The 12611-nt window shown below is 41.3% G+C and overlaps 1 protein-coding gene across 2 annotated transcripts in view; it reads right to left on the bottom strand.

Annotated features, from left to right (window-relative positions):
- The window catches only part of LOC140724980 (uncharacterized), a 71747-nt gene that overhangs the window by 35589 nt on the left and 23547 nt on the right, over positions 1 to 12611 (bottom strand). For both annotated transcript variants that reach the window (XM_073039865.1, XM_073039874.1), the window contains exon 6: positions 1707 to 1891. In XM_073039865.1, coding sequence (XP_072895966.1) covers positions 1707 to 1891 — 185 coding nt within the window. The remainder of the gene's footprint in view (positions 1 to 1706; positions 1892 to 12611) is intronic.

Here is a 12611-nt window from a genome sequence, read left to right as displayed (position 1 = left end):
AGTAAAGTTTAATCAGGCAGTGTACCGGAGAGACAAAGCTTGATATACTCCTGTGAAATAAGGAAGGGAAAATGACTGAGGCCTCAGTGGGGGAACATTTTAGGACCAATGACCATAGTTCAGTTAGTTTTTAAAGTAATTATAGAAAGGGACAGAACTGGTCTGCTAAGGAATGGCAAATGGAATTTAATTCGGGCAAGGACAAATCAACGTAGGATTCTTACACTGAACGGAAGGACCCTGGGTAATGTTGCAGAACAGAGGAATCTTGGAATATAGGTGCATATTTCCTTTAAAGTAACAGGGTGGTGAAGAAATCATTTGGCATACTGGTTTTCATCAGTCACAGCATTACATATACTTGGAGGTCATGTTGCGATTGTAAAAAAGGAGTTGGTGAGGCCACACTTGAAATATTGTGTTCTGTTTTGATCACCTTGTTATAAGAAGGATGTAATTACACCAGAAAGGGAGCAAAAAATATTTACTAGATTGTTGGCAGGTCTCAAGGGATTGAGTTAGAGGTGGAGGCTTGGCAGGCTGGGCCTTTACTCCTTGTAGCATAAGGGACTAAGGAGTGATGTCAGAATATTTAAAAACATGAGAGGCATAGAAAGCGCAAGTGGTCTTTTTCCTAGGGTTGAAAAAAATCAAAACAAGAGAACATAGTTTTAAAGTTGAAAGTGAAATGTCTAATAAGAACTTGAGGGGCAACTCTTTTATATCGACCAGCAGGTGATAGGTATATGGAAACAGCTGTAAGAGAAAATGGTTAAGGAAGTTACATTAGATACATTTGAGTATGTGGACAGGTATATATATGGATGACAAGAGCTCTAGTGATATGGAACAAGTTCTTGGAAATGGAATTAGCTTGAATATACATCTTGGTTGGCATAGACAAGAGAGGGCCAACGGGCCATTCTCCATGCTGGACAACTCTGTAACTCTATTTAGAGGCTATAGCAAAAAGAGATTCACAATAAATAGCAGTGTTATCTCAAGAATACTGGCATGGCCTCAGCAGGCCAGCAAGAAACTTAACATTTCCTACTTATTACTTGGCGAGATGCATCTTCTTTTAGCTCAGCACCTCTCTGAAATATAATGGCTCTCTGGAATAGCCACAAACTTAGCCAAGACTTTAATCGGAAGCTCAGCCTATTTTAAAAGCCATTACTTTAATAGTTACATAACTGGAGCTTTAGATTGCAAAGTGAGACCAGCAGTTGATTCTCATATTTGATTAGTACTGTACAGTATATGATCAAGAGAGACATTACTAACATAAAAATAGAGTAAATGGAAGTCATTCTCTTCTAACATTTTGAAATAGGAATCAAAATTATCATGAAAATCCTACGAACACACATTGCTTAGTAATTAAAGCATATCATTTCATTTGCCTTAGTATTTCACAGAAGTTTTATACAGTTGGAGTCCAGTGACTATATTAAATAAAAAACCAGATTAGGTAAATATGCAAATTTAAATAATTTATGCTAGACAGTTATCATATTTCAATGACCTGTGACCCAAAGTAAGATAGTAATGTTGGGTTTGTCAGGTTTGCATTTCTCCAGGGTTAAATCCATTTTCCAATGTTTTTAACCTTGGAAAAATGCAGACTTTTATGGAATATACAAATACACTTAAAATGTAAGATTTTTACAAAGTGAAAAATACCATAACTCTGTCAAACAAACCTGTTTCTCTAGCAACCAGACTTGATGTTTTCCATCTTTTGCCGCAGCATTTGTCCTTTCCAGTTCCTGTTTGATTTTCACCAGTTCGGACTCCTTATAAGCAATGTCCTGATTAGCAATTTGCTTTTGTTTCTTCATTTGGACCATTTCCTCTATCAACAATCTCTTCTCTCTGGAACTAGACTCTATATCAGTTATATTTTTAGTCTTAATGCATTTCAATAGCAAGCGATTACTAAAAATCTTTGCTTGGGATGAAGGGTGAAAGACTTTAGGTGTGAAAATACTGCCAATCTTTTCCTCAATCTGATTGTTTCTGAGCAAAAGAAGTTTTACTTTATAACACAAAAACAGCTTAAATACATATTGCAGAAAGGCAGCCTGTCACTTCTCCTTTCTATAGATGGAAAGGCAAAGTTTAAATGACAAATCTACCGGTTGAGAGCTAATGTAATAACTGACATTTATGGAGAAAATAAGGCCCTTAACAACTCATTGTAGATTTCTAATGTTAAGGTGGTTTGTGACAATCTATGGTATGCAAGTTATATTATTTACAGCTGCCATTAATCTTAAAATGTTAAAATAAATTGTAGTGCTTTAACTGAGTCATAAAACACTACAGCACAGAAACAAGCCTTTTGGCCCACCTAGTCCATGCTGAACCATTAATCTGCTTAGTCCTGTTGACCTGCCCTTGGACCATATCCCTCCATACGCCTCCATCCTCGTACCTATCCAAATTTCACTTCATTGTTGGAATTGAACCCACATCCACCAGTTAGTCCAACTAGCATTTGTTCTACACTCTCACCACTCTCTGACTGACCCCTTTAAATATTTCACCTTTCACCCTTAACCCTGACCACTAGTTCTAGTCTCACATAACCTTTGTGGAAAAAGCCTGCTTGCATTTACCCTATCTGTACCCCTCATAATTTTGTATGCTTCTCAATTCTTCCCTTCATTCTTCTACACTCCAGTGTATGAAGTCCTAACCAGTCAACCTTTCCCTATAACTCAAGTCCTGGCACCATCCTTGTAAACTTTCACAATACTCCAAATTAGGCCTTGTCAATGTCATATACAACTTCAACAATAACATCCCAACTCCTGTACTCAATACTTTGATTTATGAAGCCAATATGCCAAAAGCTTTCTTTACAACCCTATCTACTCATGGTGCCATTTTCAAAGAATTATGTATTTCTATTCCCATATCCCTCTTTTCTACCACACTCCTCGGTGCCCTACACTCACCTTGTAAGACCTACCATAGTTTGTCCTCACAAAGTGCAACATGTCACACTTGTCTCCTGATTTCTTTCTTAAGTGTTCTCTTGCAGTTCTTATACTCCTGTTGCTATAACAGAAAATTTTCAGTATTCGAGTCAATAGTGTAGGCAAGCTTTTTTAAGCAAAAGTTTTGAGAGAACTACTTCAGTCTAATTTTCAAAAAGGTTCAGATACAAGCATCAGCATTTCTCTTCATTTAATAATACCAATAAAAAATAAGATTCAAATATTGCTTTTTATATATAAACTTGGAAGCACCAAATTCAAGCACTTACAGTGTCACTAATCCAGGAATAACTTTTATTGCTGTTCACAGTATCAATCCATTCACTGCAATATCCCAATAAACATTTGGAATTGCACGCCAAGTTTATTAGTTTTCAGAAATCAGCTGCAGAATTAAATAGCTCTGAAAGAACCTTTGATGCTCTACTGAGTCACCTAAGCCAGGCCGACAAGGGAGAATGCCATACTAGATCTAGTATTAGGTAACGAACTGGGTCAGGTCACAGATCTCTCAGTGGGTGAGCATCTGGGGGACAGGGACCACCACTGCCTGGCCTTTAGCATTATCATGGAAAAGGACAGAATCAGAGAGGACAGGAAAATTTTTAATTCAGAAGGGCAAATTATGAGGCTATAAGGCTAGAACTTGCTGGTGTGAATTGGGATGATGTTTTTGCAGGGAAATGTACTATGGACATGTGGTCAATGTTTAAGGATCACTTGAAGGATGTTAGAGATAAATTTGTCCCGGTGAGGAAGATAAAGAATGGTAGGGTGAAGGAACCATGGGTGACAAGTGAGGTGGAAAACCTAGTCAGGTGGAAGAAGGCAGCATACATGAGGTTTAGGAAGCAAGGATCAGATGGGTCTATTGAGGAATATAGGGTAGCAAGAAAGGAGCTTAAGAAGGGGCTGAGAAGAGCAAGAAGGGGGCATGAGAAGGCCTTGGTGGGTAGGGTAAAGGAAAACCCCCAGGGATTCTTTAATTATGTGAAGAACAAAAGGATGACAGGAGTGAAGGTAGGACCAATTAGAGATAAAGGTGGGAAGATGTGCCTGGAAGCTGTGGAAGTGAGCGAGGTCCTCAATGAATACTTCTCTTCGGTATTCACTAATGAGAGGGAACTTGATGATGGTGAGGACAATATGAGTGAGGTTGATGTTCTGGAGCATGTTGATATTAAGGGAGAAGAGGTGTTGGAGTTGTTAAAATACATTAGGACAGATAAATCCCCGGGGCCTGACGGAATATTCCCCAGGCTGCTCCACAACGCGAGGGAAGAGATTGCTGAGCCTCTGGCTAGGATTTTTATATCCTCGTTGTCCACGGGAATGGTACTGGAGGATTGGAGGGAGGTGATGTTGTCCCCTTGTTCAAAAAAGGTAATAGGGATAGTCCAGGTAATTATAGACCAGTGGGCCTTATGTCTGTGGTGGGAAAGCTGTTGGAAAAGATTCTTAGAGATAGGATCTATGGGCATTTAGAGAATCGTGGTCTGATCAGGGACAGTCAGCATGGCTTTGTGAAAGGCAGATCATGTGTAACAAGCCTGATAGAGTACTTTGAGGAGGTGACCAGGCATATAGATGAGGGTAGTGCAGTGGTTGTGATCTACATGGATTTTAGTAAGGCATTTGACAAGGTTCCACACGGTAGGCTTATTCAGAAAGTCAGAAGGCACGGGATCCAAGGAGGTTTGGCCAGGTGAATTCAGAATTGGCTTGCCTGCAGAAGGCAGAGGGTTGTGGTGGAGGGAGTACATTCAGATTGGAGGGCTGTGACTAGTGGTGTCCCGTAAGAATCAGTTCTGGGACCTCTACTTTTTGTGATTTTTATTAGCGACCTGGATGTGGGGGTAAAAGGGTGGGTTGGCAAATTTGCAGTTGACACAAAGGTTGGTGGTGTTGTAGATAGTGTAGAGGATTGTCGAAGATTGCAGAGAGACATTGATAGGATGCAGAAGTGGGCTGAGAAGTGGCAGATGGAGTTCAACCTGGAGAAGTGTGAGGTGGTACACTTTGGAAGGACAAACTCCAAGGCAGAGTACAAAGTAAATGGCAGGATACTTGGTAGTGTGGAGGAGCAGAGGGATCTGAGGGTACATGTCCACAGATCCTTGAAAGTTGCCTCACAGGTAGATAGGGTAGTTAAGAAAGCTTATGGGGTGTTAGCTTTCATAAGTCGAGGGATAGAGTTTAAGAGTCGCAATGTAATGATGCAGCTCTACAAAACTCTAGTTAGGCCACACTTGGAGTATTGTGTCCAGTTCTGGTCACCTCACTATAGGAAGGATGTGGAAGCATTGGAAAGGGTACAGAGGAGATTTACCAGGATGCTGCCTGGTTTAGAGAGTATGGATTATGATCAGAGATTAAGGGAGCTAGGGCTTTACTCTTTGGAGAGAAGGAGGATGAGAGGAGACATAGAACGATAGAACCATAGAACACTACAACACAGTACAGGCCCTTCAGCCCTCCATGTTGTGCCGACCCATATAATCCTTAAAAAAAAGTACTAAACCCACACTACCCCATAACCCTCCATTTTTCTTTCATCCATGTGCCTGTCTAAGAGGCTGTTAAATACCCCTAATGTTTTAGCCTCCACCACCATCCCTGGCAAGTCATTCCAGGCACTCACAACCCTCGGTGTAAAATACTTACCCCTGATGTCTCCCCTAAACTTCCCTCCCTTAATTTTGTACCTATGCCCTCTAGTGTTTGCTATTGGTGCCCAGGGAAACAGGTACTGACTATCCACCCTATCTATGCCTCTCATAATCTTGTAGACCTCTATCAAGTCCCCTCTCATTCTTCTATGCTCTTAAGAGAAAAGTCCCAGCTCTGCTAACCTTGCTTCATATGAATTGTTCTCCAAACCAGGCAACATCCTGGTAAATCTCCTCTGCACCCTCTCCATAGATTCTACATCCTTCCTATAATGAGGTGACCAGAATTGAACACAATACTCTAAGTGTGGTCTCACCAGAGATTTGTAGAGTTGCAACATGACCTCTCTACTCTTGAACTCAATCCCCCGTTAATGAAGCCTAGCAACCCATAGGCCTTCTTAACTACCCTATCAACCTGTGCAGCGACCTTGAGGGATGTATGGATTTGAACCCCAAGGTCCCTTTGTTCACTCACACTCTTAAGTAACTGACCATTAATCCTGTACTCAGTCTTCTGGTTTGTCCTTCCAAAATGCATCACCTCACACTTGTCTGGATTGAACTCCATCTGCCATTTTTCTGCCCAACTCTGCAGTCTGTCTATATCCTCTTGTAACCTTCGACCACCTACAGCTCCATCCACAACTCCTCCAATCTTCGTGTCATCCACAAACTTACTCACCCATCCTTCCACCTCTACATCCAGGTCATTTATAAAAATCACAAATAGCAGGGGTCCCAGGACAGGTCCCTGCGGCACTCCACTAGTCACCGACCTCCAGGCAGAATACTTTCCTTCCACAACTACCCTCTGCCTTCTTCCTTTAAGCCAATTTTTTATCCAAACAGCCAAGGTTCCACTTATCCCATGCCTCATGACTTTCTGGATGAGTGTCTCATGAGGGACCTTGTCAAATGCTTTGCTAAAGTCCATGTAGACCATATCCACTGCCCTACCCTCATCAATTTCTTTTGTTACCTCTTCAAAAAACTCAATTAGGCTCGTGAGGCACGACCTTCCCTTCACAAAGCCATGTTGACTATCCATGAGTAGACTGTACTTCTCCAAATGCTCGTAGATCCTATCCTTAAGAATCCTTTCCAGTAGTTTGCAGACCACCGACGTAAGACTCAACGGTCCATAGTTCCCAGGTTTCTCCCTATTACCTTTTTTAAACAAGGGAACTACATTTGTCATTCTCTAGTCCTCTGGCACTTCCCCTGCAGCCAAAGAGGATTCAAAGATTATAGCTAATGCTCCTGCGATCTCTTCTCTCAATTCCCACATGATAGAGGTGCACAAGATATTAAGAGGAATAGATAGAGTGGATAGCCAGTGCCTCTTCCCCAGGGCAACACTGCTCAGTACAAGAGGACATTGCTCTAAGGTAATGGGAGGGAAGTTCAAGGGGGACATTACAGGAAGGTTTTTTACTCAGAGAGTGGTTGGTGCGTGGAATGCACTGCCTGAGTCAGTGGTGGAGGCAGATACACTAGTGAAGTTTAAGAGACTACTAGACAGGTATATGGAGGAATTTAAGGTGGGGGGTTATATGGGAGGCAGGGTTTGAGGGTTGGCACAACATTGTGGGCCGAAGGGCCTGTAATGCACTGTTCTATTCTATGTTCCATGTTCTATGTAAGCCATTCCTTTGAAAAATAAACTGGGTTGCCTTTGACACATTTGACATATTACTAAATAATGGTGAATGGTGATGTGGCTCAAAGGGCTGAGAAGGCCTACTCCATACCGTATCACTAAAATAAATAAATAAAATGAGTTACAGCCACCCATTTCACCTTTCAGGGACTTCTGACTAACAGTTTCTTGTTTTGGAATCTGGCAACTTCAGTGTTTTGTTTTGTTAATTCTTGTCTGAAGATAACATTGTTTGTGCTAAAAATATGGCATACCATCACAAAATTTCTCTCAGCAGAATCCTTACTTTGTTCCAAATTCATCAATCACTATGATTAAGAAAACGATCATCAGACTCATTGAATTTTTCCTAGCATTTTGTTAGCTTCATTCCCTGTTTTATTTCCCCTGTCATCTTGCACTTTTTGTCTTCATGGTTAAGGCACGATGCCTGCATTTAGCCCAAATGCAGGTCAAAATTCCACTTTCCTGATGGGTCCCTGACAAGAGGTAAAAATCTGCTGAAATTGTGATTGGCGATTAAATAATGCTTGTGCACATAAAGAGACCACAAGCCTTTTGCCATTAGCTCTTCAATCAATGACTTTCTAATACAGATCAGCTGAAGTCAAGTTCTTGCAGAGGATTTATTTTTAAAACTACACAAAGCCATGTTAAATATTCAATGTTTGTTCACTGAAAAAAGTTTGAAAAGGACAAGTGAGACACCATAATAGACCTTCAGAGGAACTTTGTCAAGATCTCATTAGAACACCAATATTGTTTATTGAAACTCTTTGAGGTTTTAAAGAGAGCGAATGCTATGCTATAGTACATGGCAGTCACCTAGAGTAAGGGACTATTTGCTGATAGGCATCTTTTTCTTACTCAGATCCCTCACTTGGGCACAAATGGGAGGCAGGAAGGCAATCATCTCATTCCACACCACCCACACTCTTCCTGGGCACCATCTTCCTCTGAACCTCCAAATGTTTCGTCAAAAAAAATTGCCATTTTCTTCACTTTGGTCACCAAAGAGTCCAGAAACATATTTTGTGGAAGCAGCTGTGCAGATGCTCCATACTCTGTTCAAGGGATTTGTTTCTAATCATCACTGTGTTAAACTTGCAGCTGTCTGCTTCGGTATCTCCAGGCAAGTTTAAATTATAATAATCACTTAGTTCCAAACTCAAATCCTTCAACAGGCATGTATCATTAGCATAGCAGCCACTCAGCACCTGTTTATCTTTTCAACGAAAGGCTGAAGATGTGCCACCAATATACAAAAAAGAAATATAGCAGCCTCATAATCCATGAAATTTAACAGCATGAATACTTTTAAAACAGCAGAGGGACCTGGATTGCTGCTGGCTAAATCAATAACAGTAGTGATGCAAGTTTTAAAAGCCATAAATAAAATACTGGGGTTCATTTTTAAAACAAGGGCAGATAAATTTTGTAAGAGTTGTACAATGAACACATATTCATATTATAAATGGGATTCTGAGCTACTAGATAAAGTGAAAAAAAAGACTATAATTGAGTGATTATAAATATGGGGAAAGATTGAGTAAGGTAGGGGCTCTTTAAAAAAAAACGTAAGATCAAGAGCTAAACTAAGAGGCCTAAAAGAAAATGTAGAATTTAATTGGGAGACATAAAGAAGGCAAGGCTAGAAACGAGAAATAGACTAGGTATCTTATTATCTTATTTTATGCTTAAGGTGTATTCATGGGAATGTGAGCAGTAAATCAGTAGTTAAGAAGTAATTTATGACATTATATATGACAGTACTTTGGTGCTGAGAACATAAGATCTCAGCCCTCTGCTCCCACAGTAATAAAGTGGCTAAAGTGATCTCATCAGCACACAATTCAGTGAGCTTCACTGCTGTGAGAGCTGGGGTGAATGATACAGCTGCTCGATGCCAAGATATGGGTGTAGGAGTGGCTCAGTGATTGTGGGACATTGCAGCGACAGCTTCATTTATTGGCAGATTTCTGCATCCTACAGCCTCTCTCAGCTCCACCTAATGGATGTGATGGAAGCTGCTGTTCCCACCTCTCTGTTTGACTTCCCCACCCAGATATTTCTCTATGGTAACTAGATCAACAGTGGCTGTTGAGCTTATTCAGAACAAATAGTTTTATCTATTATCAAATTCAGTATCACATGGAGCATGTGAGATGATTACCATCAAGCTTTTAAGGAGAAAGCTTGATGAACTCACAAAAGTCCAAAGCAACACACACCAAAATGCTGGAGGAACTCAGCAGGCCAGGCAGCATCTATGGAAAAGAGTACAGTCAATGGGGCCACAGTGGTTGACAAAGGAAGTCAGAGATTGCATAGCATTAAAAAAAAGGAAGTATGACAGAGCTAAGGTGAGTGGGAGGAGAGATGATTGGGAAGTTTTTAAGGAACAACAGAACTTAACTAAAAAGGCAATACGGGGAGAAAAAATGAGGTACGAACGCAAGCTAGCCAGGAATATAAAGGAAGATAGCAAAAGCATTTTTTAGGTATGTGAAGAGAAAGAAGATAGTTAAGAACAATGTTGGGCCCTTGAAGAATGAATTGGGTGAAATTGTTATGGGAAACAGAGAAATGGCAGAAGAATTTAATGAGTACTTTAGATCTGTTTTCACTAAGGAAGACACAAGCAATCTCCCAGATGTATGGATGGGCCAAGGACATAGGGTAACAGAGGAAATGAAACAGATTGACATTAGGAAGGAAACGGTGATGAGTAGACTGATGGGACTGAAGGCTGACAAATCCCCAGGTCCAGATGGTCTGCATCCTAGGGTACTAAAGGAGGTGGCCCTGGAAATTGCGGATGCATTGGTAATCATTTTCCAATGTTCCTTAGATTCAGGATCAGTTCCTGAGGATTGGAGAATGGCTAATGTTATCCCACTTTTTAAGAAAGGAGGGAGGGAGAAAACAGAGAACTATCGACCTGTCAGCCTGACATCGGTGGTGGGGAAGATGCTAGGGTCCATTATTAAGGATGAAATAGTGGCATATCTAGATAGCAGTGATAAGATTGGGCCAAGCCAGCATGGATTTACCAAGGGTAAATCATGCTTGACTAATCTATTGGAGTTTTTCGAGGATGTAACCAGGAAGTTAGACAAGGGAGATCCAGTGGATGTAGTGTACCTCGATTTTCAGAAGGCATTTGATAAGGTCCCACATAGGAGATTGGTGGGTAAAATCAAAGCTCAGGGCATCAGGGGGAAGACATTGGTGGTGGAGGGGAACTGGTTGATATCAAGAGAGAAACAGAGGTAAATCTTAATATGGTTAGAAGATGGAATGGTGGAAATCATATGGAGCATAAAATACTCACTGGCCCAATTATGCTGTTTCTATACTGTCAGTACAATTATACCAGTCATGTGCTTTAAATCTTGTAATGAAATGGGCCAAATAGACAACAGACAATAGACAATAGCTGCAGAAGTAGACCATTCGGCCCTTCGAGCCTGCACCGCCATTCTGAGATCATGGCTGATCAGCTGCTATCAATACCCGGTTCCTGCCTTGTCCCCATATCCCTTGATTCCCCTATCTATAAGATACCTATCTAGCTCCTTCTTGAAAGCATCCAGAGAATTGTCCTCCACTGCCTTCCAAATCAGGGACATACTTACTCAACTGAGAGTTACCTGTCAATAATAGGGTAATACACCTAAAATACTATTCCCTCTGATTATTTAAAAAAAGCTGAATCACAAAATTTGAAAAAAATGTGCCACAGGCTCAAACTAGTTAAAGGCAAATGTACAACTAACATATAGAATCCATTTTTAAACCATAAGACATAGGAGGAGAATGAGGCCATTTGGCCCCTCGAGTCTGCTCCACCATTCAATCATGGCTGATTCTTTTTTCCCTCCTCCTGAGCCCCATTCCCTGCCCTTCTCTCTGTAACCTTTGATGCCATGTCCACTCAAGAACTATCAAGCTCTGCCTTAAATACATCCAACAATCTGGCCTCCACAGCTGCCTGTGGTAATAAATCCCACTCTCTGGCTAAAGAAATTTCTTTGCTTCTCTGATTTAAATGGATGCCCCTCTATCCTGATGCTGTGCCCTTTTGTCCTAGACTCCCCCACCATGGGAAACATCCTTCCCACATCTACTCTGTCTAGGCCTTTCAACATTTGAAAGTTTCAATGAGATTCCCCCCCCCCACCCCATCCTTCCAACAGGTACAGATCCAGAGCCATCAAACATTATATGTATGATAACCCTTTCATTCTCAGAATCTTCACTGTGAAACTCCTCTGAACTCTCTCCAATGCCGGCACATCTTTTCTTGGAGGAGGAGCCACAATTGTTCACAATACTCAAGGTGAGGCCTCACCAGTACCTTATAAAGCCTCAGCATCACATCCCTACTCTTGTATTCTCAACCTCTTGAAATGAATGCTAACAATGTATTTGCCTTCCTCACCACCGATTCAACCTGCAAGTTAACTTTTAGGGTTTTCCGCAAAAGGACTCCCAAGTCCCTTTGCATCTCCCCATTTAGAAATAGTCTACACATTCATTTCTTCTACCAAAGTGCATGACCATACATTTTCCAACATTGTATTCCATTTGCCACTTTCTTGCCCATTCTCCTAATCTAAATCCTTCTCAGCCTACCTGTTTCCTCAACACTACCTGACTCTCCACCAATTTTCTTATCATCTGCAAACTTGGCAACAAAGCTGTCTATTCCATCATCTAAATCATTGATATACAGCATAAAAAGAAGCGGTTCCAATACCGACCCCCTATGGATTGACCCCGTCTTTGCTTTTCCTTCCAAGGTCATTGGTACCAATATTTTCCAAGACATCTGGTTGCTCTCCCTCCCTCTCAAAAATGCTGTGAATGTGATCCGCGAAGTCCCTGACCCTGGCACTAGGGAGGCAACTTACCATTCAGGTGTCCCGTTCACATGCACAGAATCTCCTGTCTGTTCCCCTGACTATTGAGTTCCCTATCACTATCTCTCCCCTCTTCTCCCTCTTTCCCTTTTGCACCATGGACCTATGCTCAGTGCCAGTAGCCCTGTCTTCGTGGCATTTGCCTGGGAGGTCATTCCCCACAACAGTATCCAAAGCGGTATACTTATTATTGACTTGAATGGCCACAGGGGTACTCTGTGCCAAATGCCTATTCACATTTCCATTTCTCCTAACAGTCACCCAGCTACTCACCTGCTGCAACTCAGGGGTGATGCTTCCCTGTAACTCTGATCGTATATCTCCTCACTCTCCTGTACAAGCCAAA

Source organism: Hemitrygon akajei, chromosome 1, assembly GCF_048418815.1.
Source record: "Hemitrygon akajei chromosome 1, sHemAka1.3, whole genome shotgun sequence".
NCBI lineage: Eukaryota > Metazoa > Chordata > Chondrichthyes > Myliobatiformes > Dasyatidae > Hemitrygon > Hemitrygon akajei.
The sequence above is the reverse complement of the archived record's forward strand: the minus strand, read 5'-3'. Positions and strand labels throughout refer to the sequence as shown.